The 26,598-nt window shown below is 45.2% G+C and overlaps 1 protein-coding gene across 13 annotated transcripts in view; it reads left to right on the plus strand.

Annotated features, from left to right (window-relative positions):
* Nucleotides 1–5,789: 5,789 nt before the first annotated feature.
* Nucleotides 5,790–26,598, plus strand: part of LOC8023964 (NACHT domain- and WD repeat-containing protein 1) — a 64,675-nt gene continuing 43,866 nt past the window's right edge. For 2 of the 13 annotated variants that reach the window (XM_042287383.1, XM_040504898.2), the window contains exons 1-4: nucleotides 5,854–6,246; nucleotides 20,414–20,491; nucleotides 20,549–20,687; nucleotides 21,964–22,272. In XM_042287383.1, coding sequence (XP_042143317.1) covers nucleotides 20,451–20,491; nucleotides 20,549–20,687; nucleotides 21,964–22,272 — 489 coding nt within the window. In that variant the 5' untranslated portion in view covers nucleotides 5,854–6,246; nucleotides 20,414–20,450. Of the gene's footprint in view, nucleotides 6,247–20,413; nucleotides 20,688–21,963; nucleotides 22,273–26,598 lie in introns of all 13 variants that reach the window. The other 11 variants (XM_029977127.4, XM_040504895.2, XM_029977124.4 and 8 more) reach the window with 8 other exon arrangements.

A 26,598-nucleotide genomic window follows, 5' to 3' on the forward strand; every position in this document is an offset into this window, starting at 1 on the left:
TCGCCGGTCGCGACCCTGGTGGTGCTTCAGCAGCTGTGGTGGATATGGCAAACGCCTGTTCTGCTGCAGGTCGCTCCCCAGTGTGACAGTCTACGGAAGCTACAGCAGCCGAAAGTTGGGACGCGGTGACGACAGCAACACTCGCGTTGGCTCGCGCTTTTTGCCAGCATTTCTACGGCCAACCGCCAGGATCGCGACAGTCAACAGCATGACACTCCGGCTCCTGTGACGTCATTTGTTGCCACTTGGGGACCACTTTTGATGTATGGGCAGCATAGGAGTCGGAGACGTGTTCCAGGCACCATACCCCAGGGGGGTAAAGGTGGGTGAGGAGGAGTGGCAAATCCTGTGCGCCGACACCCGGGGTCCCGAGTGAACGATCGCAAAAGAGAGCGACAGAACACGAGAGAAAGAAAGCAACGTTGCCTTCGTTGCCTTGGTAAACGCGAAGAGTGAAAACTCTCAGCAATATAAACAGTGATAATTTAACGTTGTAAACTAAATTCTGAGCTATTCTAACGCTTATAAAAAGCAATAAAGTCATTACGCTGCATTAACTTCCCTTCTGTCGAAATCTCGGAAATCTGGTGGTTGCGCAGTTTCGTATTCCCCAACCGCGCCTAGCCGCGCCCCACCGGCGAAGCCGGGTATATGGTTTAGTTTAGCGTTAACGCGAGGCCGTACATCTGCGCGCTATGCAAAAAGAAAGCTTCGAAAGGAACGCGAATATCTTTTCACGGGTAAGTTCGTGGATTGTTGAAGTTCACGAAACTGCTCTGATGATGTAACCGTGTTTGGGACCCCGAGGGTCTGCCTGCATGATCCGCCGCTTGGACTTCTTCCAAAACCGACGCGCCCCATCGCGGCGAAATACCACGCAGTGCACTCTGGGAACTAGTTGGCCGCTCAGTTTCGGTTTCGATTGAGCAGCTTCATCTCATGCTATCACGCCGCGACCGAACGCGCTGCTTGCGTTTTCGATTATCTGACTTTTCACGAACGTACAATACGCTCATTCTCGAGCGATACAAAACGAAGACCGGGGCACTTTTCTTGGTTCCCGAAACACCGGATATTATGAGTGCGTATGCAAACGTAGTAAGGCGTGGCTTAGTCACCTCACCCAACGAGTGCATCTTTGAGTTCAATTTCAATAATCTTGTCTAGTACCAGTGAACTAGAACTAAAATTTGTTCACCTGGAGCCTTTCACCTATTTTGTTTGCCAAACGTCCGCTTCTTGTTACTTCATTGGGCAAAAAGCAAGCCGCATTCTCACAAAAGTATCAAAGTTGAGCCCAGCGTTGACGCATGAACTCTTAAGGAAACGCAATAAATTCGACCTCGCTACCGCACAAAAGTTACTATGATGTCTTCCTCGTGTCATCATATATCTCCCACTCAAATTTTATGCTGATAGAAGATTCAGTTTTTGCAAACGCTGAGATCGGCTAGCTACGACGGAGGCCCTAACAAGCGTCCCCTACTCCTCGCTAAGCCTTTTTGGACGAGCTTTTACTGACGCCCAAGATCTGTGCCTGAACGGTGTGTCTGAAATTATCTCGACATACTCAGGCAGGAAGAAAGCAAATACATAACAAATATAATGGCCATTAACAACTGTCAAACGCGCTTTGAATAATTTCGTTCGCTTGGCGTACCGCATAGGGGTTCTTGCCCGTCCGGCGCACTCCCGGCGAACGGTGCGACATTCTTCACACAAGTGCTCGACCTTTGCTTACTAAAAATGGTATGTATGTGCGCATGTGCCTATATGATTGCAGGATAACTTTATGCGCATACGCCATGTTGAACATTAGTGGAATGCAAGCGGGTGGGGACCTCACTTCGTGCAGTGCTGCGGGTCAGTACAGATAAGAGATTAGAAGTGTGTTAAAATTTAGCTTTTCAATGGCGCCTCCGAGTTTTACCTCGCGTACTCAGGCGTATTAAGAAAAACAGTAATTGCAAAAAGTGATTTTTCGTCTATGGACGCACGAAACAAACAAACTTCCTGATCAACAACACTAATGTAAAGGCGCGAGCTCGATGTATGCATACTTATTGGTTGCTACAGCTTGTTACATAGGCAAGATACATAGGCTCGGGGATCTTGCTACATAGGCAAGATCCCCGAGCTTCGTAGCGTCAAGATTCCCAGCACTGGCTCGTCCACATACCTCGATTGGAACGCTAACAGAAAGGCTAAAGTACAAAAATACAACAAGCATGAGTTAAGACAAACTATACGTCGCGGGCTTGTCTAAAGCTTCAAGGTCTGGCCATTTAGGTTAGTTTAGAGACCACAAATGACGCTCTCGGGACCAGAAAACATGAGATAACGGCCGTTAATAGTCCACGCTCTGTGTATAATCTTTTGTCGACGAGTCAATCGAAACCGAAACCATGCCACCCTCCTCCCTGGCTGGCCAACTAGTTCCCAGAGTGCAACGCGCGCCGTGTTGCATGTAGGGCTTTATGAATGTATGGGAAAATGGCGGACTTTTTCCTCTAGAGTTAGTATGTATGATCTCTATTAGCGAGTTCGTTTCACGGCACTCGTGCCCACGCGTGCCCACTCGTAGCGTAAAAGGGGTTCGTTTCGGCCGGCACTCCACGAGTGCTTGCACTCTCCGAGTTCGTTTCAGCGCTGACACCCCACGCGTGCATGCACTCGCTGCACCGAGAAAATCGGGAGTGCGCCAAAATGCAATCCCGTCATGCCTCGCTCCGGTGGGGCCGGCGAGGAGCGGGAGCAGACGACAAGGGTTCGTCTGCTACAATGTGTCGCAAAACCGAACGGAAAAAAAAAAAAAAAGTAGATATTTTTGCCTCCCGCGGGCAACGAAATGAAACGCGAGCTTGAATTGTGAGCGTCTGCTATTTCACGAAGGAAGCAATTGACAACCCGTTATTTGTTTGCAGGTTTTAAATCGCTCTGTTGCCGTACAAACGCTGAAATATACCAGTGTGTAAAGAAATGCTCAGAACAAACGCAACAGCGGCCCCCGAGATGTCTATCACCATCCGTGTGCGGGTGAAAAATTTAACATTTGTCGAAAAAACTTCCCCAGCAGAAACCTCTGACTGCCCAATAAGCATCAGAGAAAGCTAAAGATGGAGACTTTACCCGAGGATTGGGCAACATCTTCATGTTTAACATTTACCTACGTCAGCTAACTTGCCCCGTCGTATTTTGTTCGAGAAAGCTCTCGTTCTTGACGCCCTCACCAAGGCTAATATCTAATCCACCTATAATGACGATCCAAATCGAAAGTCCCAGTTTTGCTGGATATTCCAACAGGCTAGTTTTAAGCCGTACCCTTTCAGTGGTTCACGGACAATACCACGCTCAAACGGATCAAGCTTCTGTTCGGACAGCATCATCAGTTTTCTTCAGTGTAAACGGTTATAAGAATTGAAAGATCGCAACCAGCTGCTTTGTAGACAGCTGGTTGCGGAAATTTACGCCGTCTGTAATTATCTCTACGGCAGCCTAGCTGCTTGAAGTCATCGCAACTATAAACTACAGGTTTCAGCGATCAACGTTTGTAGATAAACGTTGGTAGCCGACTGCATTCTCACATTCCCACGCATCACTCCGAACAGAAAGGCGCTAGTTTCGGTTTGAAGTCGGTACCTTTTCTACAACATAGATGGCGGCAGCATCAGTCTTCTGCACTCGGTGCATTTGGCGAGTTCGTTTGAGTCCAGTTTTCCGTGCAACACTCTGTGAGTGCGATGCATTCTGGGAGAGAACTCGAACGGTGCCAGTGCGTGTGAAACGAACTCGCTATATGCCATACCCTGAGTACCACGTGACTCGCGCCAAGCTGCTCTGTCGGCCATGTTGTCGGCAAAACACGCGGTTCGGTCAACGTCCGGTGACCAAGAGACGAGGGCAAGAAGGAGCTCCCCTCTCATCAGGACCCTCCTTTGTGCCTTCCGGATTTGCGGAGGCGTCGCTATTCTCCTCCCAGAAGATTATAGAAGATTAACCATGTTGAATATACCTGAGACTGTGGTAGAAGGGAACATAAAGTCGAAGAAACAGAAAGGGACAGGACGACGTCTCAAACTCAGCTACCAGGTTTATTCAGCCCACCAACAACACAAAGGGGCAACTCTAACCAGTTCAGACGCCAAACCCTCCATAAAGTCACTACCAACACAAAGGGACAACCTCTATCCAAACGCCAAACCCTCTCATTCCCAAAGTAGCGCTATGGACGGCCTCCATGTCGATTCACAAATATAACTCAGCAATCTCCCCCAAAATATAACAAAAGGACTGCACCTATTCCAAATAGAAGATTAACCCGTCACTCAAAATTCTTATAAAAGAAGCTTCCCTCTCCTCCTCTTACATGGTGGTCAAAAGTATGCGTTGTGACGTCCGTGCAACCCATGTGTACTAGAACACCTTACCACAGCGCGCGAGGATTGTAACTTTCAACTGTAAAAGCTAATATATATATATATATATAAACGCTTGTGCTTAGCGGCGAAATGAGAAGCTTGTGCCACCTTTCTCGCCGTTTCTCGCACTTCCCCACTCTGCGAATGCGGCCACCGGACGGCCATCTTGCATGTACCAAAAGTCAACATTTTGGAGCGTTGGAAAGGCTGGGCGGCAGCTTGCTGAAGACATTTTTTTTTTTTTTTTAATCTTGTGTAAACGGTCGTAGTTGCCTTTGAGAACACGTGGAAATTTTGACGAAAGTTCAGTACCGCAGGAAAAAGGCACAATTCGTCGAACGCAAGTCTTGCGGCGTCATCAAAGATTTCTTTGCATGCCGAAGTGCTGCGTCTCTGCTTTCGCACGCATTGGACCTTTTGCAGAAACATCGGTTCGAGAGTAACTGTTTCCAGTACCCTCTCTCCCTTCCTTCTGGCCGAGCAGAGAGGGAAGATGGTTTCGTTGTGTCGACTTCGGGGCGGAAGATTACGCACGATGGGGACAAAGGCGAGTTTGAGGGAGCCGTATCTAGGTCACAGCGCCTCAATGGATGAACAGGATGTAGCTGACGTTTTGGGAGTGCAACGGGTGGGAGAGGCCTCGCGCGCGCCTTGTTTTCTCGCCATTTAGGCTCGACCCAGTCGCGTGTCTAGGTGGCAGCACATATTCGCCAAGAGGTCCATTGACGCCGTGTGGATGATTTTGAAGTTGTGTCATGCGTCATGGAGCATGTGCCTCTAGTGTGTTACTTTACTCCAACGACTGTATTTAATAGCGGCACTAGCGGGCCAGAAACGAGTTTGATTTTGTTCTTTTCCTTCGCGACATTTCTAGTACGTTCAGTAGAAGGGAATGGAAGGGATTGAGTTGAAAGTAGCGCTTCGTGTTGTCTCCCTTACTCTGTCCCTGTCTTGCTGCGCATTTTGTCGAAAGAAATCATGTGCTTACAAACTGGCTCCTCTGTTCACTCCTCCCCCCAACCACCAACCTCACTCCCGAAGATCCCCCCTAATTTCATTGTTCAAAAAGTTTTTTTTTTTTTTTTTTTGTGTTAGGCGATTTAGTATGATGTTAAAAAACTACCTTTACACCCCCCCCCCCCCCCCCCCCCCCAAAAAAAAATAAATAAATAAATTAAAAAAAAATCATCTCGAAACCGAAACAACCGAAACACGAGCACGGAAGCCAGAGGCGCCTAGCGGCACCTTGCGGCTAAACTTGAGGCTAGAGCGGCTAGCGCTTGAAATCTGGCTTGAACCGCCAAGCGGCCAAGCTGGCCCAAAGCCGCCTCTGGCCAAGCTGCGTTCTCCTGGTCCAGCGCTGCTCGGTAGCCCGGTAACGTTGGCCCGGTCAGCCTGGTAAACGTTGGGCCTGGTCGTACGGTGCCTGGTGCCCCTGGTACCTGGAACGCACCATAGTTGCAACTTGCAAGTAGCCGCGGACGATCGATACTGCGCATGCGCGATGAATAGTGCGCGTGCGCCACATGCGCGCGTCCCTCCTCCAAGATGGCCCCTCACTCGACCGCAGCGCGAGGTTTCGGCGGGACGGCTGAGACGACGGCTCGTCCCGGGCGCTGAGTTGCGCCCTTCGCGCGATCTGCGCCCGTGGCTCGGACGGCCGGTCGGTGTTCTGCCAGGCCGGGACCATGTGTGAGCGGAACCCTTGGCGTGGGCCTCGCGCGGCCACCGCGCCACATTAGGAGCGTCGGAAATCGGATCTGGTGGGGGCGCAGTGTCCTGGCGGACGGTCGAGCGGCGTCCCAGCCACCGGCAACGTCGGCTGCAGGTGAGGGCTCACCTGTGGGTTGCATGGGTCCTTCGATTGCCGCTCTCCTGAGCCGAGCCAACCTTTGGTCCTTGGCACCGGAGCCCAGGAAGGGAATGGTCGAGTACTTGGATGAAAATTGGGGGGCGAGTAGTCCGCACCAGGGAGGCAAATATGGGATGCGGACGCCTTGGACATAGCCTCAGTAGACCTGTAGCTCCCAGGGTTTGAGCAGCGCTCCTGGCGAGTAAAATGAAATACTTTTAGGTCACGTTTCGATTGCTCACGGACGAAAGAAAACAACGCGAACAGCTGAAAGGAACGCATTCTTAGCGGTTCGCTAAGAGGCTGTAGCCACCAGCTGCGTGCTTTTCAATAATTTTAGTTTTCCTTTCACGCGCTCTGTTAGCGCACCCTTAAGCTGAGACTGCAGCCAATGCCATAATTGCACCAGAGCTCGAGGTCTCTGCTTTAACCTTTGACCTTCGATTTGCTTCCGCAGAACTCGCGCTAGAAATGCACGTCTCAAAGCCAGGAGCGCGGTCTAGCTTCCGCTTGTAGCTTTGGCTGCAGTCTCAGCTTAGAGGGGGTAGTGCAACGATTTGAATGTTGAAAGAATTGTCAGTTTGTATTTCTTATATTGATTATTCAAGCACAAGTGACCAAAAACGCGTCACCTTGCCCCGAAAAACTGCTATTCCGCTGCATAATTGCAAAATGGCTATTACGTGAACCCGCGTCTTTGGGGGATACGCTGAAGCCAACCAAAACCTGAGCCCTTCCGCTGCTACATTCGCCGTCCGCTCTGTGGCAAGCCGTCTTTTGTGTCGATCGCTCGCTGCTACCTTTGACGATGCTAATCCTTTAAAAGCCGACAAATGTGGAGGAAGCGGCTGGGGGTCTCTAAAAAGAGAACCCAAGGGGAAACCACGTGATCCCCCAGAGTACATCACTGGAAAGGCGATGTGGAGAGTTGAGAGGCACTTTGACCTTCGATTTGTTTCATTATTTTAAATAAAAACTATCTCGCAAGAAAATACGGTTTTGTGTTCTTCGTTTCGTGGGTGACACAGATTAATTTCTACAGTTAATTGGCCCAAGTCCGAAAATCGTTGGAGCGCACCTTTAAGGGTAAACAGAGTAAAGCATTTGTGGCTTGTGCAGGATCGAATGCTACAGTGCCGCCTTTATGGTCGCGCCCTTCAGAGTCTGTAGCTAGCATTACATGGTTGCGTCTTGTGGACGCACTCGCACCCCCTGACCGCCTTTAGAGGTGGTTGAAGAGGGTTACTGCTAGAAAGAGTGTATCCATGGCGCGGACATACGTCACGGCATTCTGGGATGGCCGCTGCAATATTGTACCAAATGAGCAGTCGTTGAGGAGGGTTGTGCTCGGCCTCGACCATTCTGCCTGGGGAATGTTTGTCGCCGCATGGCTGCACATTTGGCTGCATGTTCAAATACAACATCTGTGGTAACAGGTAACTGGGGTGTCGCGCCAGCAACCGTGCGACCCACCAGAACCCCCTCCATGGAAACCACAATTCTGGAGGGCCTCATTTCCTTCGAATCCCGTTCAGAAAAACTGCTTCAAAAGTGGGCCTTGGAGTTGCATATCCTAGCAGTGTGTTGGTGATGATGAGAAGTACAATTGGTCGGTTGTCGCCTCCCTGAGGTAGACGCATGAAGGCACTCCAAAGCGGCCGTGTCTATAAAAACTATACCTGTCAAGCTGTCCTTGGATAGTCGGTTTGTGAAGACACATTTCTTCTTGGGTTTCGTCGTAAGACTGTTTAGGTTCCATTTGTATCTCGAAGTACATATGCAGTGCAGAGTCTGCTCTTGTTCCTTATATTGATTACATAGTCAATATTTGCCAACGTTCATGTTTTATCATGTATGCAGACGACACTAGTCTTGTTATGTCTGCGACAAATAAACACTGTCTCAAAAAGATTCTTTTTATAGACAGAAGATAATAAATTCTGTCAAGTGAAAAGCTATTGTATTTAGGTCCATAAATAAGCGCTTTATTACAAATTATACCCTAAACATCGGTAGCAGCCAGGTTGAAATAATAAGCCAGCACTATACACTAGGTGTCATTTTTTTGCAACATATGCTATGGGATGATCATGTAATACACTGAAATCAATAAATGATGAAAATGGTCGTCATTCTTTTTTGCCTACAAACATTATAGTTCAAATTGATCACGCTTTGTTTGGCTTACAAATTAACTATTGCCATTTGCTTTGCGGTACCACGACTAAAACTAATATAAACAAACTATTCTTCAAAAGGAAAAAAAGTACTTTGTTTCATTGCAAATGTTTCCTGCGACACTCATGCCGAACCATTATTTTTGAGCTACAATGTCACAAAAATTGCCAGTGTCTGTGGCTATCGTTGATTGTGCTCATTTTTCGAATGTGGAGTTTTTGTTTCTGATCTGTGGAACCTGACCAAATGCAAATCCATTGTGAGCATCAGATTCTGGATCATTCCTCATTCCTGTACCAATTACGCGCTTGAATCCCTCGGTAGCCTGCCTGCACTGCTTCATTAATGATGGCATTCCTATTCTTTGTCTCACTCAAAATAGTGTGCACTCATTTTATTTAGTTATGAGCTAATGACGGAATTGAAGCATTGCAAGTGGAGTTTGCTGAGCACATGGAGGTTGCAGCAGTTGGAGACACCGCCTTTTGGCATTGGAGCGATTGGCCAGCTTTAGCCACTTGTTCTTCACTTTGGCAGCTTGCGAGTTTCCAGTGGAGTAGGGGAGGGATGCATCGTGTGGCCATTGGAAAGAGTGTTTAAACGAAATTTTTATCTGTTCAGTTCGGGTTCACGGCTTTCGGTTCAGTTCCGTTTTGAACCGCTAAATTGAGAATATATTTTCCATGTTGTTGTTGTAGCAATAGGCACTATTTTCGCCGTGAAACGAGGGACTATATAGTTTTTTATCGTATGTACAATCCACTTTTATTTTTAGGTACCATCAATAAGAAATCGCATTATTTAAAAATCGCATTATTTAATTTACACGCAAGAGTAAAAAATAAAATAAAATTTAGATTAACCTACAAAATGCCGTGTTTATACGACTCAACATCCATTTGTTTACCTCAGTCACATATATTTTACACAAATCGAATGGTTTGTGTAAATTTTCCGTCGCAGTATTAAAAATTGATTCGCAGTTGTGCTCTTACACTAGGGAATTAATTACAGTGAGTAAAATCATGGAATGGGCACCTCGTCACCATATATATCGGGACATATAGTTAACGAAACATGTTTCACAATAGTCTGGTTTGGCACGCCTTGCATAATTCAAACTCCAAACACACATACCTGAAATTGGGCACGCAAACATATGGTTTTGCAAGAAGTTGTATGTCTATTTTTAGGGATCAATTTTGAGGTAGTGAAACAAAAATAAATCAAAATCGGAGGCCGTGTATTTCCTATGTCCTATACCAGCCTGTTTGTCGTCTTCACACTGGTTTATGAGTTTGCTCCAAGATGGCTTGCTAAATGCAATAGTGCTAGAAACCAATGGCTGGTGATCAGGAAGATAATCGCGATAATTAATACTTCTCACGAAATGTGTGAACAATGATCACCTGGAAGCAAGCTCACAAACCAGTGTGCAGACGCCGAACATCCGGTATAAGGCATAGGAAATGCACGGCCAGCATTTTTGGTCTATTATGATATTTTACAATCTCTGACCTGAGCTCTAAAGAAATAGACAACACTTCTTCTGAAACTGTGTTCGCATACCCAATTTCAGGTATGTAAGTTTTGAATTTGAATATTGCAAGGCATGCCAAATGTGTTAGTCCTTACGGTCGCACCCTGTATAACGACACAGTTCAGCTAAAAGCAATATTTTCAAAATGTCACAATCGTTTTAGGACAAGCCCTTTCAGTCTACCTTTTTGTAGAAATACTGAGTGGCAATCACAACACTTGTTTTCCTAACCAACATTGTTTGCACTGAGCACCCTAATGTAGGTAAGGAACCATCCAGAAAGGAGTGGTCAAAATTGTTCACTCTATTCTCTACGCACCTTCATACTCCGATTGAATCTGGCTTAAATAGCCCGTATCCAAGTGAATATTTTCTTATACAGGATAAACTGATATAGCCTGGCTGTTGAGGTTTGTTCTTGATAAGATGCCAGTCCATTCAATTTGCAAACCACTTTTGCTAAGTTATTTATTTTTTTGTTAAATAGAACAAAGTAGTATTTCAGGCTCTACTCGACATGGCAGCTACTTAATTCCTGCTAATCTATGTGCATGATCGTTATAGTACCACCATGTGCCCCTGTTTTGTTTTTGTCCAGCCCACAGACACATAACATTGCTGTTCATCACATAAAAGAGGCAATAGCAGACTTCTATATGCTTGAAAAGTGATATATGTGCCTGGAACACGGTTGTTTAAATTGGCTCATAATCAAAAATTTGTTTAAGGCGCTCCCAAATCACTTATCCAGGATAAAAATGCCTGAAAAGATTGGCAGTGCATCTTTCATAAATAATGTTTGACTGTATGAAGTTCACATAACTGCTTGATACTGATACTCGAAAATATGCCAGCAGCTGAACCGGTGGATCTGCGGAAACATGCTATTTTGCTCACTGTTTGGCGCTGTGGAACACCAAGTTGTGGGCTAGGCCAAAAACATTCTATTGATACACCTGAAGGCGAATACACGAAATGTGCAGAAAGACAGAGATAATAAATGGTATTCTTCAAAAGAATCCAATACACAATGCCTTACTGCAAAAAGAAATACATAGAGATGTAATGATATTCCTAATTACATATAAATAGTGCGAAGAACAGGCAAAGATTCTTATAATCTTAAGGGGGGATAGTAGGTAAATACAACCCAAAAATAGTTTTTTAAATAGAACCAAAAAATACTACGGTTCATAGGGAACATATTCTCCAAACGGCATGCTCGTAGCAGCACCAGAAGTAATTTAAAAATGGTGTCATGAATATACTATCCGTATTTTAAAGTGAGCGTGGCTTTAGAAATCTTTCTTTACATTGCAACTCTCATTGAAAAAAAACGGTGCAACTGGAAAGAAAAGTTGTTTCTAACTGATGCAGCACCGAAGCTTCTACGAAGGTGCCTTCATGGGCGAACCCAGAAGTCTAACAAGTCCCTGAATAACCTGATCTGGTGCAGGTGCCCAAAGACAACATTTGTGGGTGCATGCACAGTAAAAGCTGCCGTGTATGACGCGGTTAGCTTCTACAACAATGACAACCAAGCAAGGAAGCAAGTGTTTGAGGCTCTAGGCGTCACACCTGGAGTGTTTTGTAATGTGGCCCTCAACATGATGGACAAGGCCCGAATAGTCAAAAGTGACTTTCGGATCTCTGCCCAGAGCAAGCGAAGAAGGAAGGCCAAAGCAAGTGCAAGGAAAGGTTTCGCGAAGAAATCTGAGGCAAATGATGCTGAAGACTACGCACCAGGTGCATTTTAGGCTGAGCGTTGAACAACTAAACTTTCAAAAGTGATTTGTGAAAAACACTGTTTTTGCTCGTATAAGGAACATTTTCTCTCGAACAAATGAACCTTTTCTTGTAATATTTCTCTCGTGTTTTGCTGCATAACCTGCGCGTCTACTGAACTAAAAATATAATATTTGCATGAAAACTTTTTTTTTTATTTACAAGTTCCTCAAGGCAGAAAGCACCTAAGTTGAAGTATCAAAGTTCAAAAATTGATTTTGAACGACCTAAGCAATTCAAATTTATTTTTTTAGTTCAGTCGAATGCCAATACTGTATAGAAAGTGTGAGAGAAGTTTCATCGTTTTATTAGCATTAGTTATATTTTAAATGTTCCTTGACTAAGTCAAGAAAACTTCTATTTCAAATTTTTATAAATACAATATACCTCAATAGTTTTAAATAATATTTTGCTTGGTATAGCTAGAAGGACAGCGAAATATGCCCAGAAAGTTTAAACCGTTTTTACCCAGAAGGAGCTGAGATAATGGCAAAACATCTCGAAGTCACATGTCGGGGTACTATCCCCCCTTAACATAAATTACATTTGAGCATCAGCTTGCACGAACTTGAAACTTTGAGAAATAATGCTTCGGGAAGCTAATGTTATATTCGGTTTTATGTGCTTTTGTTTTGGGCCCTCACTTTGCAACTCAGTGTTTTAACAGTCATGTGCTCTAACAGTTTATTAGGCTGCCGTATACCGTTGCGATACTGCTGCATATACTGTGCACCTTTGCAATTTGGACATCTACTTATGCTAGTGTTGTGAACATTGCATTTCACCAGAAAACTGAACTGTTTAACATGGCTTGTGCGTGATGTCATCGCACAGTATGCTGGTGGTCATTGCAATTTGTTCTTGTCAAGAAAATCCAATCCGTTGGTGCAAAATGCACGCTGCAGAAGGTCCGTACTTAGTGCAAGCCATGTGTTTGAGAGACACAAATTACTTTTGCTTGGTGCAGCATCGTGAGGAACACAGTGCAAACACCTGGCACACGCGGGGCAGGGGAACCTTTATAAAACACAGTATGTTTTTAAAATTACCCCCCCACCTCCTTCCCCCCTTTTTAATTTTTTGTTGCTGCTCCAAAGAATACTTTTTATTCCTTGGGGACTTCCTCCTCCAAATTTAACAATTATACTTGTGCCACGTGTTAACAGTAACCCTCCATTGCTTTTATTTTGCACCTAAAAACTGTGAGGTTTAAACTAAATGCAAAGATGGTCGAAGCTTGGGAGGGAACTTGAGAACGACACTCCCGTGAGACTTCGAGGGGCTGCCATTGTTCGGCTGACCCTCTAAGGCCACCAGGATCTTTCTTTCCAGGTATCCCTCCCGCACACTCTTAAAGTTTTATGTAAAGTCGGATTAATAGGTCACATTTAGCCTGATGATTAAAACAAACGGGACAGAAGAGGGAAGACTTCTTCTGTCCCGTTTGTTTTCGCATCTTCTCTCTTGTGTCCCTATTGTTTGCACTGTTTGTTTTAATCATCCTGCCTTACCAACATCCCAAAGCTTCCATTTTGAACACATTTAGTCCTTTCAATGCTTCTGTTTTCAGGCACAATTTTTCGAGGCAGTTCAGCAACAGAAAAAACATGTTTGGGTGCCTCAATGAGGTGTTCATGTAAAATGGGCCGTGCAACCATTTTACCATTTCAGTAAATGCTGCTAAGAACTGATCCCTGCTGTTGATAACTTGCAAAAACATCCATTAATTTCCCCTTTGTGCAATGGCAGACCCAAAAAAAATTAAGTAAAGAAACAGCTTTCCCGTCCTCAACTCGCAATCGGAACAAGTGGCGACATGTTCATCATAGTCATGCGCTGTCAGTGTTCATCATAGTCATGCGCTGGGGTTGGCAAAGCATAGAGCATGCTTCAGACATTGTTTATGTTCGGCTACTCTCATCTTTCATCTTTGATTGAACACGAGCCATTACCCGAGTGTTTGACAATGCTGATTGTCACGAACCCGAACACTCGACTCGGGCTCATGACAATCGAGTATGGATCACGGTGTCATTTGACTCAAGGTGCGTAGTTGTGATGTCGTGTGACATCACGGTGTCAACGCTAATAAATCTAGTGACATTCTCAATTTAAATAGACTTGACTCAGTGCGTCACGTCACGTGACATCTTGGGGCCTTGTGACGTGACATTACTTGACAGCATGCCTTGACATCATGACGTTTCGTGACCAGGTTACACATGTTTAATCATAGTGCCAACACAAAAGTTCCGCAAAAACCCATAATTTCTCATACATTGCAATTCTGTATATGACTGTTTGATAATACAGAGAAATACAACTACCAATTTTTTATTCTCAGATATTAATTTTGTGATACTAACATAAAAGAAAATAAAATTTACCGTGAACCATTTTGAACCAGTTACCGTTATATTTTTTCCGGTAAGTTCAGGTTCAGTTCCAAGATGGCGACAAAGATTTCTATTCTGTTCAGTTTCGGTTCGGCTAAAAATAATGGTTCAGTTCCGGTTTTTGGTTCGGTTCTGGTTCGACATCCTGAAATAGCCAGAAGGTGTTTCGGCAGTTCTAAGAGAAAAAAAAAGAGACCAGTAATTTAGAAAACTTGGAAACTACTTCTTTTATTAGAGTCCCATGAAGTAAGTGCAACCTATGATGACCAGTGAAATTCAAGGTTCCTTCTTATTTTAGCACTGGGTAGAGACTCTCAATACCTGTCCCACCCAACTTCTCCGCACATACCTCGTCAATAATTTAGTTACACGTGTGGTTCTGTGACAAGAAAATAGAAAAAAAAAGCTATTTTACAAATTTATTTTGTGTCATTACCAACCACATAGATTTGGGATTGTCATCCTTTCATATAGCAGTTGCCAACTCCCCATGACAGACTATGCTTAAAGGGGTACTCCGCCGATTTCTTCATGGTCCCCGATTTGCTTGAAATTTTGCTAAACTCGCCAAACAACATCGCAAAAATAGTATCCCAAATATTAGGTCAAAATAATTTTTTTTCACGAAGTTATTGAATTTACAATTTTGGTCCTCACCGTGTTTTTCAAACTGAAAGTCTCTACTGGCAACAATGAAAAAGTGACGTCATTGGAAGTGCAGGGGTTCACTCTTTGGACTGTAGAATTTGTTCCCAACTGATTCGAAGCAGTTTCATGGTGTCAAATGAATGCCTTGGAAGCTCGCTCCAGTCCCCGCGCTCCAGCACGGAACAAATGATTGGCATATTCTATTTTTTAGACTGCTCGCCCGACTGGCAGGCTGAACTTCCACTGACGTCACGGCCCTGAAAAGGGCGGGTATATTTGAATTTCTGTTTTTGCATCATTTTCATTTGCCGATTTCGCAATAACTATTGTGAATTTCACGATACTAAATAGCATACCAGAAAGGGTAAAGGCCTGGGAGTCAGAAAATATAGTTAGTTGAGGTAGCTCAAAAATCGGCGGAGTACCCCTTTAACGGGGTCAGGAAACAATTTTTCAACTTTTTCCTTCTTAGCTTTCCTCCTCAACTCACAAATCGCACATTGTACCAAACAGTTCAAGAAGACGGAAAGGAGGGACTCCCCTCGTGCTCGAAGCCTCATATATGTACTCGGGCACCACCATTCTTCTCCTAGAAGATTAGCCCGTCGCTCAAAACTCGGACAAAAGTTGCTTTTCACACTCCATTCACCTCGAAGCTGACAGTGCTGTGTAAGCTACGTGCTCGTTGGGCCAGCCACACTTTTGCCGCAGGTGGCTTTATCAAGTTAATAACAGCCTTGGTGTGGCTTTTATCAAGTTAAACTTGATTTTTCTCCGAGTCCAGAAAGGGAATGCCACAATTTTTTACATTACTCTGCTTTGAAAATAGTTTCGATAAAACAAACTGCTGGTATAAACACGTGCGCTAGCTCCAAACCTGGAAACCGATTCTGCTGGCTTGGCTTCAGTGAACTGCAGGGGCATAGATCAAGTTACAAAATGTCACTTTTATCGTCCTTCTCTTTTCATTTAAAGGGGTACGGAAACGAAAATTTAAATTTTATTCAAATTTTGTCTGGAAATGAGTCAAGCATGACGGGTAATAACCGTAAATGATAATCGCACGTGAGTATTTTGAACGACTGGCTATATTTTTCGTTGCAAACGGTGCACTCGAGCAAGCGAACTGAGAGCGCGATGCATCATAGGATATCCGGCGCAAACAAGAAAAGATTCCCCGCATTTGTGACATAGCAAGGCTGGCGTGGTTATGAGCTTTGCCATTGGTGGCGTTGTCAGCATTGTGGTGGTGTCAATAGTGTCAACGCATTACACCCGAGCCGTTTGAAGTACCCGTGGGGTGACAAGCGCGTGGCTGGCCCAAGGGGCACGTAGCTTCCACAGCACTCAGCTTAGGGGTGAACAAGCTGGGAAAAGCAACTTTCGTCAAAATTTTGAGTGACGGGCTAATCTTCTAGGGGGAGAATGGCTATGTCCGGATGCACAAACAAGGGTTCGGTACAATGCGCGATTTGTTAGTTGAGGAGGAAAGCTAAGAAGGAAAACGTTGAATTCCAAAGAGCGGCGCTGCTCCGATGGAACTTGCTACGTCATGACTACGTGGCAAGTTCCCCAATGTTGCTAGATTACCTCCCGAATAGGCTCCGCACGCATCCACCAGGTGCACATTGAAAGATTGTTTAATTAGCTTTAAAATTAGTTTGCTTGTGCCTTTCAATGCAAGGCTTGTGTTATTAAGGTTATGGTGCAACATGCAACACATTAAAGCGAAAAAATGAGCGCTGGAATTTCGTTTCCGTGCCCTTTTAAACAAGCGTAAGAAAAGAAAACAACTACTTGCAAAACTTTTTTTCTCGAAAGGAACAGCAGATATTTTTTTCCTGTTGAACGAAAGTGATATTGTTCTGCATTGCAAATGTATGTGTAAGCTGCGATGTTGAAAGAACATTCTCTCAATTCAGGTATGTCCAAAGACCCAAATAGGACTACCTAGGATGGAGATGCTGCGCATGCAGATTATGTAAGCGCCAAACATGATGAAAAGTAGAAAAGCCCAAGTTATACCATGTCCCTATACTATTTTATGTACTTTAATCAGTGTTGGACAAGATACTCGGCAAAAGTATTCAAGTTACTAAATGCCTGCTTCATAAAGTATTTAGAGTACTACTCAAGTTACTTTCCATGCCAAATATCTTGAGTAGAGTACAAATACTTTGAAATGTAATTCAATTACTTCCGAAGATACTTCCGCATTGCGTAATTTGCATCGACTTCAGTGATACTAGAATGCTTCACTTGCAAGCAACAGAAGCAAACAAAATGATATTGCAGTGCTATTCTATGCAGCCCCAGTAAAAGGAGTATACATCACTGGTCCATGTTACAATATAGTTTTAGACAAATGAGCGAAAAGAGGAAACTCTACCTATAGTCACTTTGCTGATAATCACATATTCTGGTGGTTTTATAATGCACATATTGAATGCAATGTTTTACTAAGCGCCGCGAGTCACTATTAAGCGCCACGAGTCACTTTAAACAAATTTTCTTATATGCGCAAAAGAATGACTGAATATCAAAGAGGGCTGACATATAGTAGGCATGGTACTTGTTGCACTTTCTTCGAGTTGAGTACCTCAAACCCTGCGTTCAAAGATGGCTGAACTTCAAAAAGAATTACACAGGCTACGTTTACATGGATGCGACCGTAGCGCATAGAATTGAGAGGTGACCATTCACACCGCCCTCTGATCATCCTTTCCCTTCCTCTTCTAACCAATCATAGGTGGCAAATCTCGATTTGATTAGCTACAGTCGCATCTATGTAGACTCGGTCACAGATGGACACGAAGAACTACAACTGTCTTTCTCACGGTTATTGATTTTTATACTTTTTTCATACTAAGCTTCAGGAACCCCTTCAAAAAGGCGTACAACTTGGGGAGGACTCGTTGTTTGCATTTTAAAAGCTGATCCTGCTCATAGCTAGTTTCCAGTCTTGTTGCTATCACTATGCTCATGAAAGCGTCAAGCTGTCGCTGTTCTTGCCGTAGCAAAAAAGAAAAAAAGAAGCAGTTCTTTTAATATATTTTTTATTCCCTTTTGTTGTTTTGTCGGCATTTCGAGTATGCATCTTTGGTTCTGCGCTTGTTTCCTGTTCATTGTCGGTTGTTTTCGCTTCAATTTCGTGATAGGTTCAACTTTGCGCTGGGGTGTGCGGATTACTATTTTCGTAAAATATTCCAGCAACAATTTTTTGCAAAGATTTAAAAATTATTTTAGATAATAAGTACAAGGTGCTGAGAAATGTAATTAAGATAGAGTAGCAAATACTCAGATCAAATGTATCTGCAAGAGACCAAATTACTTCCAAAAGTAAATTGAAATACAGTATCTTGAGTAGAGTATTGGAGATTGACACAAGTCTGACTTTCATTACCTGATTGTATATTGAAACGGATTAATATTCTTTAATATAAATTCTACCTATATCGTTCTAAATATAACCTGAAAAAGCCCAATCCCAGAATAATATCTTGAAACGCTCCTCAGTGCAGCTTGCAACAAAGCGACTTAGGCAAAATCTAAAAGCGGGAGGATATATGTATCGGCGTACCAACCGGGGCCCTTGAAACAGCCGCCACTGGGCAGGGCGAACACTGGCCGCCGGCGCCCAAGGGGTACCAAGGGCACTGCCCCCCCCCCCCCGGCCGTGGAAGGGGGGGAGTTCTGGTTTGCCCCCCCACCCCCACTCAAAAGCAAGTTGGTACGCCACTGGATATATGAGATTGTGTGACTGCGTACTCGGCTATGGCTGCAGGTGACCTTGGCTCGTACGACTGGCAGTGCGGTAGATAAAACGTGTGGCAGTTTCCTCCTTTTGGTTTTTGTCGGACGAGCCAATGGTCCTCGCCCTGGACAAGAGCGTCTGGACTACCGGTGCCTTGTGTAGGATGCTTTGAGTAGAACTGGAGTCAGCAGCCAGTGTGCAATTATAATGCAATTAAATGCAAAGGTACGGTTTTACAGAAAATGTGAGCGTCGGTTTTACAGAAAATGTGAGCTCTTTTTGTCGTCATTTGAATATGGAAAAAAGACCAGCTGTCGTCCATCTCATGTTGTGATCTGGGTGGCTGGCTCGATGGAGTTGAGGTGCGCCATGAAGCAGTCACCTACATACTGCAAGAGCACGTTGCGACTTGCGGCAAATGGCTATAGTGGCAAACCTGTGTATGGAAGCCATTGAACATTTTATACGCAGTTTGCCATGCTGAAATGGATGCACCCATTGCGGTTCCACTGGTCTCCCTATTAGTATACCCCCTTGAAACTAAAGTAAATGCTGCTGAGGCAGGACTCAAGGAGGCGGCGCAGTTTCTCAACGCTCAGACTAGTTCTGTCTCTCAAATCCTTGTCGAGGGTGTGTGTCGCTTGTAGTGGCAACTGCCAGAGGAACTGGAGCACTCGTGAAAAGACTTAGAAAGATGCCACGCTCTCCTCACCTTTACATGCGAGACATGCTCCACCAAGTTACTGGAGTTGTGCGCATAGGCTGCCATTTTTCCATCGACAGGAGAAAGAGCGCGGTGGATGTAATTGGACAGAGCTCAAAGCAGTGAGGTCATGGAGTCCACCCATTGGGCTTGCGCATCTTGGGGAGACCTTTTTTTCTTTTTTTTTTTTTTATCGAGGCAACATGTTTTTTGCAGGTTTGGACCAGTTGTCAAGAGTACATTGGATGAAGTTAAAAGAAAATTGACATAGATTCATTTTTTTTAATTGCCGCACAAAGATTGCATAATGTTTGAACTGAATGAAAGTGTGCAAACGTTGTTTACTTTCTTTATTTTCAGCAAAGTTCCGGGCACAAAGCAAAAACCAGTTACAACAGTAAAACTCTAATTTTTTTGTTAAGCGTGCACAAAGCATGATATCCTAGTCTGCACAAAAATTTTCAGCTCAGAAAAGTGTGAAATGTTTAAAACATTTGGCGAAATATGCTTCATTATAAAAAGGTTGCTAAGAGGCTGTCATTTTATTTGTCTTTAAACATAAACAAAAAAACAAAAACAAGAATCATTTAGGTAGCTAATTCCAATACCGCACCAGTTGGCATGCATCGCACACCAAAATTTTGAGAGTTTAGAAAGTAGTCTTCTTGATTCCTGCGGCCCTGAAAGTTGTGTCAACATGCAGTTGGGAAAGTCATTGTTTCAGATGTGATTTTTTCTTACGAAAATGAGAAAGGGTAGCTTGCAAAAGTAAGGTCTGTCTCTGGTTGTCTGGACATGTCTTGCTACCTCATCTAAAAATTGAAAAGAAAAAAATGCACATGGCACCCTGTCCTTATCTGAACACACCCTTTCCTCTACACCCCGTGCAGCTGTAAAGTAGTGATGAAAGGAAACTGAACTTCCCAGCAACTATTTCCAGAAGTTTTAAGGTATTGGCGCTATCGAAGAGAGACTTGTTTGCAAGTTTTGTCGTGGGACAAATAGGTATTGGCAATGGCAAGGACACCGCGCCAAATTTGGCTAAAAAAAGGTTATTTGACACAAGCAGACGCGGATGTTCTTTATTTTTGAAGCATAAAAAAGATTAAGCTGAGAGTCAGGGAATTTGGCCTTGAAAGGGGCCTTTGGTGTGCAGGGCCCTTTTGGAGGGGCGCCATGGGCAGCAGCTGCTCCTCGGCCCAGAAGAAGGACAAGAAGCAGCGGTGGGGTCCCCATGCGGGGCGTGGCCGGGCCCTGACCGCCCTTGCCCGCAGGTGCTCGCCCGAGGGCAGGAGGCGCAGCTCGGTGCGTTCAACGGACAGCCTGCCGTACGGCAAGGAGGCAACGCCGCCCCCGGCGCCCCCGGAGCCCCCGGCGCCCCCCAGCCACCACAATGGTGCCGCCGTCTCCCAGGTGCTCTCTCCGCGACTGCTCTCGGTGAAGCAGCCTGCAGATGCCCCTCTCACTTGCTTCAGTTGTTCCAAGGGCCCTCGGAAGAGGCTGAGCCCATGGAAACTTCTCACTAAAGCCCCCACATGCTCCAGTCCTGAAGAAATTTAAACTTGTCTCGGTCATTCCGATAAACCCGAACAAGAGTGGGTCGTGTGTGCCACGCATCCGAAACCACCCGAAGCTCCCCGCAGTCGAGCGTAGCTTAATGCACACACGGCACATTCCGCCCCTTGCAAAAATATTTATCCACTTTCAACAGAATTTTTCTTGAAAATAATGTATAGAGGTATTCTAAAGAAAATGTATCCACTTTTGTATCCACACTGTAGCTTTTTGGCCACTCTTTTTGTGGCATTCTCTAAAGATTTGATAGAAAAGAGATTCTAACAGCGTTACTATCCTCTTTCTATAGACACTCGACTAGTTTTTCGGGAAACAAAAGTCGGTCCTGAACATTAATTTTAGGGTTATCACAATACACCTGTGAAAACATGCACTTGGCACCTGCCTTGTGCACATACGCAGACATCACAAATACACATTCCAAGGAGTTCACTAGTGATTCAGTGGCGTTGACTGCTGCATCACCATGTTCCTTGAAAGGCAAACGTTTGAACTAGAACCACTCCAGAAGATAAAAAGTTTTGTGGACAATAATTTATACGAAATATGGTTTCTAAGGGTTGGTGAACCGTATCCCTAACTAAAAAGCGTTGCAAGGAGCAATAATTATTTGACACAGTCGAAAAAAAGCAGCCGCCGTGAGAAGGTCCCAACTGGGTGTTTTGTTTCTTGTCCAAACTGAATCATATTATCGAGTCTAGTCTATAGGTATTCTATACAAATATGGTGGCACCAAGTTCATTGAGACATAGCAATAGAAATTATATTGCATTTCTATTGTTGGTACTCTATAGACTTCGGTTGGAAAAAGTCTATAGAAACTATATAGAAATTTGTCGATACGGCGTGAGTGAACAGGAAGAAGGGCACTGCGCTTCCTGGTGGGCTGCACTTGTAAATGGAGTGCTACTTGTGCAGGAGGTTGATAGAATGACCCCAAGCCCCCTCTCTCTACCGCGTAAAACCAGGGGAATGTCTGTAGTCACAAAAAAAAGCCGCCGCGTGTGTCTAGTTGCCGGTGCGCATTTCTGAGGTGCTTCAAATTCAGGGGCGCCACCATGGTTTTACTCGGTGTGGATAGAAGTGTATGCAACCCGGTGGCTGACGCACGCAGGGGTCCCCCGGCCTGGAGTCCCTGGCGTCGCCGCTGCTGGGCCGCCTTGGCGAGGGGGAGGAGGAGGAGCAGGGTAGCCGCCAGCTGGGCCTGTACGTGTGCTCGGCCTTGCCGGACACCCTGGCGGAGCGCACACTGCTGGTGGAGCGCGTGTACCCGGCCCTGCGGCACCAAGCGGCCCAGCGGGGCTACGATCTGTGCCTGGCCGACCTGCACTGGGGCGTGCGCCTGGACGACCGGGCCCTGCTGGCCGAGGTCTGCCTGAGCACCCTGGCACGCCTGCGCACCCGGGGACGCCTGCTGGCTTTGGTACGCACGGTGTTGCCAACTCGAAAATCACAAACCTGCTCAAGAACCCCGAGAAACCGCTAAATTTAAGGTGTAGGCCCACTACAGCCATGCCACTAGGTTGAGAAAGTGTTCTTGGCAACTCGAAAACCGAAAACCCGCTAGAAGAATTCAGAGAAACTACTAAATTTGAGGAGTAGGCCAACATTACTAGAGCACTCAGTTGGCAAACTGCCATAAGAGCCTGCTTTGAAAAAGTGGCTCCGGTCCGTACAAGGGAACCAGACTAATGGTGATCGCAACACCGTCATTTCTCCCGCAGTGTCCACTCCGGGAACTGAGCGACTGCACATATTGGTTCAGGTCGATTCGTGCAAGGGTTGGTGGCGCCATCTTGCAAGATCTATATAAAGCAACTTTTATGTTTTGACTCGTCGCTAAAGAGTGGCGCTGCTATCATATTTAATCTGGTCTCGGTGGATGCCAGCGGTTCAGGGTTCAAGGGTGAGTTTCCCAACTGAGTGATTTAGTAATGTTGGTGCAGGCCCACTGCAGCCATGCCACTAGGCCGGGAAAGCGGTATTGCCAACTCGAAAATCTAAAACCCGTTAAATAACTCCCGAGAAACGGCTAGATTGAAGGCGCAGGCCAATGTTATTAGATTAGCTTCTCAGTTACGGAACTGCTCATAGACACTGCTTGCACCCAGCAGTACCTCCCTCTCACTCACCACGACTTGCCTCCCGTCGTTCAACGCGCCGGACGGCGGCTATAATAACTACAGTGTATTCTATGGAATACGTATGTTTCAAAGCACAGCGTCTAGATGGCGTTCCACCATACTCTGTGGAATACGCAGTTAGGAAACGAAAGTCTAGATGCCGCTTCAAACGACGGGAAGTGAAGTGAGTGAGGGGGGGTACCCCCTTCCGCTGGAGTTCTTCAACTGAGGTAATCAGTAACGTTGGCGCAGGCCCACTGCAGCCATGCCACTAGGTCGGGAAGGCGGTTTTGCCAACTTGGAAATAAAAAAAAAAGTGTGTCGGAGTGACTCTCGGTGACTGAAAATGTGTGGTGCACGTGATGTTTCAGTCACGGTCGTGCAAAATCATGCTGGAAGATATATAAAGATATACAAGATATAAACTCGCCGAAGATACTTAAGACTGCTTACGTCTAGGAATGCGAAAGCATTATAGTTTGACGGTGAAATGTTTTCAAGTTATGTTTCTACACATATTAAAGTTGTTTCTGCCAGTATTGTATTCGGTGTGTGTGTGTGCGTGTTCGTTGGCCACCAGACCGCAAACTTTCTTGCCCTCATGCTGCCCAGCGATGAGGTTGACCGCGGTTTCATGTGGTGGGTAGCATGACATAGACATAGTTGTTCTTTAAAGCGAGTTTATTCCACGCTATGAGGTCCTCGATATCTAGCAGTAGGTTGGTTGTGATGATGTTGTCTTCTATGACGACAATGTCCTAGCCATCAGACAGGTATATGTCCGGAGTCTACACTCGACCCCGGTTATATCACATTCGGGTATCTTGAATGATTGTTTATATCAAACAGTTCAAACATCTTGAAAATCAAATGTAATAGTTCATATAGGAGCGTTGTCTTTTTGTATCCAACTACCATGGCGGAGACACTCCATATAGCGAGCGAAGCACGATCACCTACTTATCCCGTGGTCTGATTGCACAGGCGGCAAGCACATAGCTCGCGTTGCGGGGCTGGCAGACCGCCGAGCCAGCATACACGTGGGAAGATAGCCAGCGAAAGAGCAATTGTGGGAAAGGAGAGACAATGTGCCGCAAAAACAAAGTGGAGGATGGTGAAAGCAAGGGGAAGGGCACGCACGCACGTAGGGAGAGTAGGGAGTGCCCGCTGTTGGAACGGTAGCCTGCGCCCTTTCCCCGAACACTGTTGATGCTGTGCAACTCTCTAGCCCCAAAATAAAATAAATGTCTTAGGCAAGTCGAGTGTGTGGACAACAACGGTTGTGCAATTGCACTTCGAACGCCTTATCTTTGTTTACCTTTTTCTTTTACCATTATTGCTTTGCCCGTTTTTCTTTTTTTTGCCTTTCTTTTTTTGCTGCCTGAATTTAGTAAGCTTTTTTTTTGTTGAGATATACACCTGCTATAAATTTCTACCATTTGTATATTTAATTTTGCGGAGCCAAATGCGCAAAATGTGTAATGCGCTTCTCAGCGAGCAATTTGAAATGTGTAAACAATTCTTAGTAAAAATTGGATAGAACAAATTAATCAATTACCTAAATTTGCCAGGCCATCTGACAATTTAAGAATTTATGAAAATTTCTTATTTTCTTTCAGAAGTCGCGATGTGACAAATTTTTTTGCCCCGTATTCAATGCGAGAGGAGCCAAGCGTCAGTTGCTGACGTCGAGTTACACTTCGATAAAAGCCTAGGTATCGGCAAGCTCAATGTGCTTAGCGAAAACAAGTGTGCGGCGCTTTGCAACACAACTGTGTGCGCGTGCACAGCTAAGACAGCACGCAATTTACCCTGGTGAATGAAAAACTTTTTTCGACTGCAGCCTTTACAGATCCAAAAGAAAAACAAGAATCGGAGAGGTTGTGAATAGTTCTGACGCACGCTGCGCAAGCCGTAATGTGGAGCTCCAGGCTTTTTTTTTTAATTTTAAAGTTTTTAATATAAAAAGCATTTTAAGGCACACTTATTCATTAGGAAGATCACTCACAAAAACGACGTACACTATAGTAAAAAAAAAAAAAGCCTCGTGACAAGGAACGAAACAAGGGGTGCAAGCACAATTAGAGACGGTGTTGTGTTTTTCCCCTTTTTTTCATTCCTTGTCTGGAGGTTTTTTTCCGCTGTGACCGTTCACCAGCTTGCCTGCGCAGTAACTCTCATTTCAATACGTCGGACAGGTTTCTTTAATAGATGAACCATTCTTAATCGGCATAGGTGTGGACTAACGTAGCCACTCCTTGCTTTGACATAGCGTGTCGTCTGCTCGCATCCTACCTGCTCCTTCGCAGGAGGGCACCCACGAGGTGGCGCTACCTAAACATCTCCTCGCCAATACTGTGTGCAGACCTGGACACGGCAGTGTGTTGGCATCTTCTCTCGTACTCTGGAGCGCATAAACTGTCCTTAAAACAGAAGATGAAGCGCCTGAAGCTCGATTGGTGCACAGAGAGGTTGCAACCTGCTTTCCTTCACCATGGAACACAGCTGCGGTCACCGCTTCGTGTTGCCATGGTTACCATGCCGAGAGACATTGTTGCCGGGTTTTCTGCAAGGGGTCTATAGCAAATCATGCCAAAAACAGGGATAAATTACCTTTTAGGGGTGGGTCACCTTTCAGGGGTGGGGAATCTCTTGAGATACTACAATAATTGTGTTTTTTTTACACAACTAACATTTCCTGACGTTTACAGTGTTTTTACCAAATGAATGTGCTGTATTTTTCCACATTGCTTTGGCTTTCATTGTATAATGTAGAATTGTTATTACGCATGCCGAGCGGGTCAGGGGCTTTGTCAGCCACCAGGCCTCCGCCCCCTGTACAATGCGCAACGATTGAAGAAGAAAAAAAATGCTGGAGGACATTTTAGAGTGAACCCTGTGTACTTCACTAACAGGATTAGAAAATCGCTCAAAATTATGTGGTAATTCGTCCTTCTAGATAAGTGAGAAAAGAGTTCCGGGAAAAGTGCTAAATTGGCAACACTGCCCAGGAGGCCCCTCTCGTCAAGTTGCAAAGTCCCAGCCGAGTCAACGGGAAGGTTACTGCTTTGCAGATGCACACAGCTGGCTCGGGGACTCGAAAAATGACGAAGCCTTTTGCTACAGGGCTTAACATGCGTTTTTAGAATTGTGCTGGAAGAATTGGACCCCATCTAATACCGAATGAGAGCACGAAAACTAGGACAGCCTGGCAACTGTGTTTTGCTGGTGCCCCCATCTCGCGTTTCTTTATTGTGATCGGACTTTCGAGCGAACCCTGTGCACTTTGGCGTCGTAACCAACGAATGGGTGCATCTGTTAGAGCACCGTACGGGCCGGAATTTCTAGGCCCGACCCGGCCTTGGAGAGACATGGCCCGGGCTCCAGCCCGGGCCCCGGCTTGAGCCAGACAGAATTTTAAACATAATCCCGAGCCCGACAAATTTTTTGGAATATTAGCCTCAGCCCGGCCCGAGTTCGACAGATTATAAACATGAGCCCGAAAAAGTTTGCAGGCTTTAACCTAAAACAGTCTAAGCATAAAGTGAGCATATTTGAATTAAATTTCTTATTGAACTTGGACCAATTTTTTTTTTATATACAATAAATATCCCGACTTGGAAGAT

The sequence above is a fragment of the Ixodes scapularis genome, unplaced genomic scaffold, assembly GCF_016920785.2.
Source record: "Ixodes scapularis isolate PalLabHiFi unplaced genomic scaffold, ASM1692078v2 PGA_scaffold9__187_contigs__length_104089568, whole genome shotgun sequence".
In the NCBI taxonomy this organism is placed as follows: domain Eukaryota; kingdom Metazoa; phylum Arthropoda; class Arachnida; order Ixodida; family Ixodidae; genus Ixodes; species Ixodes scapularis.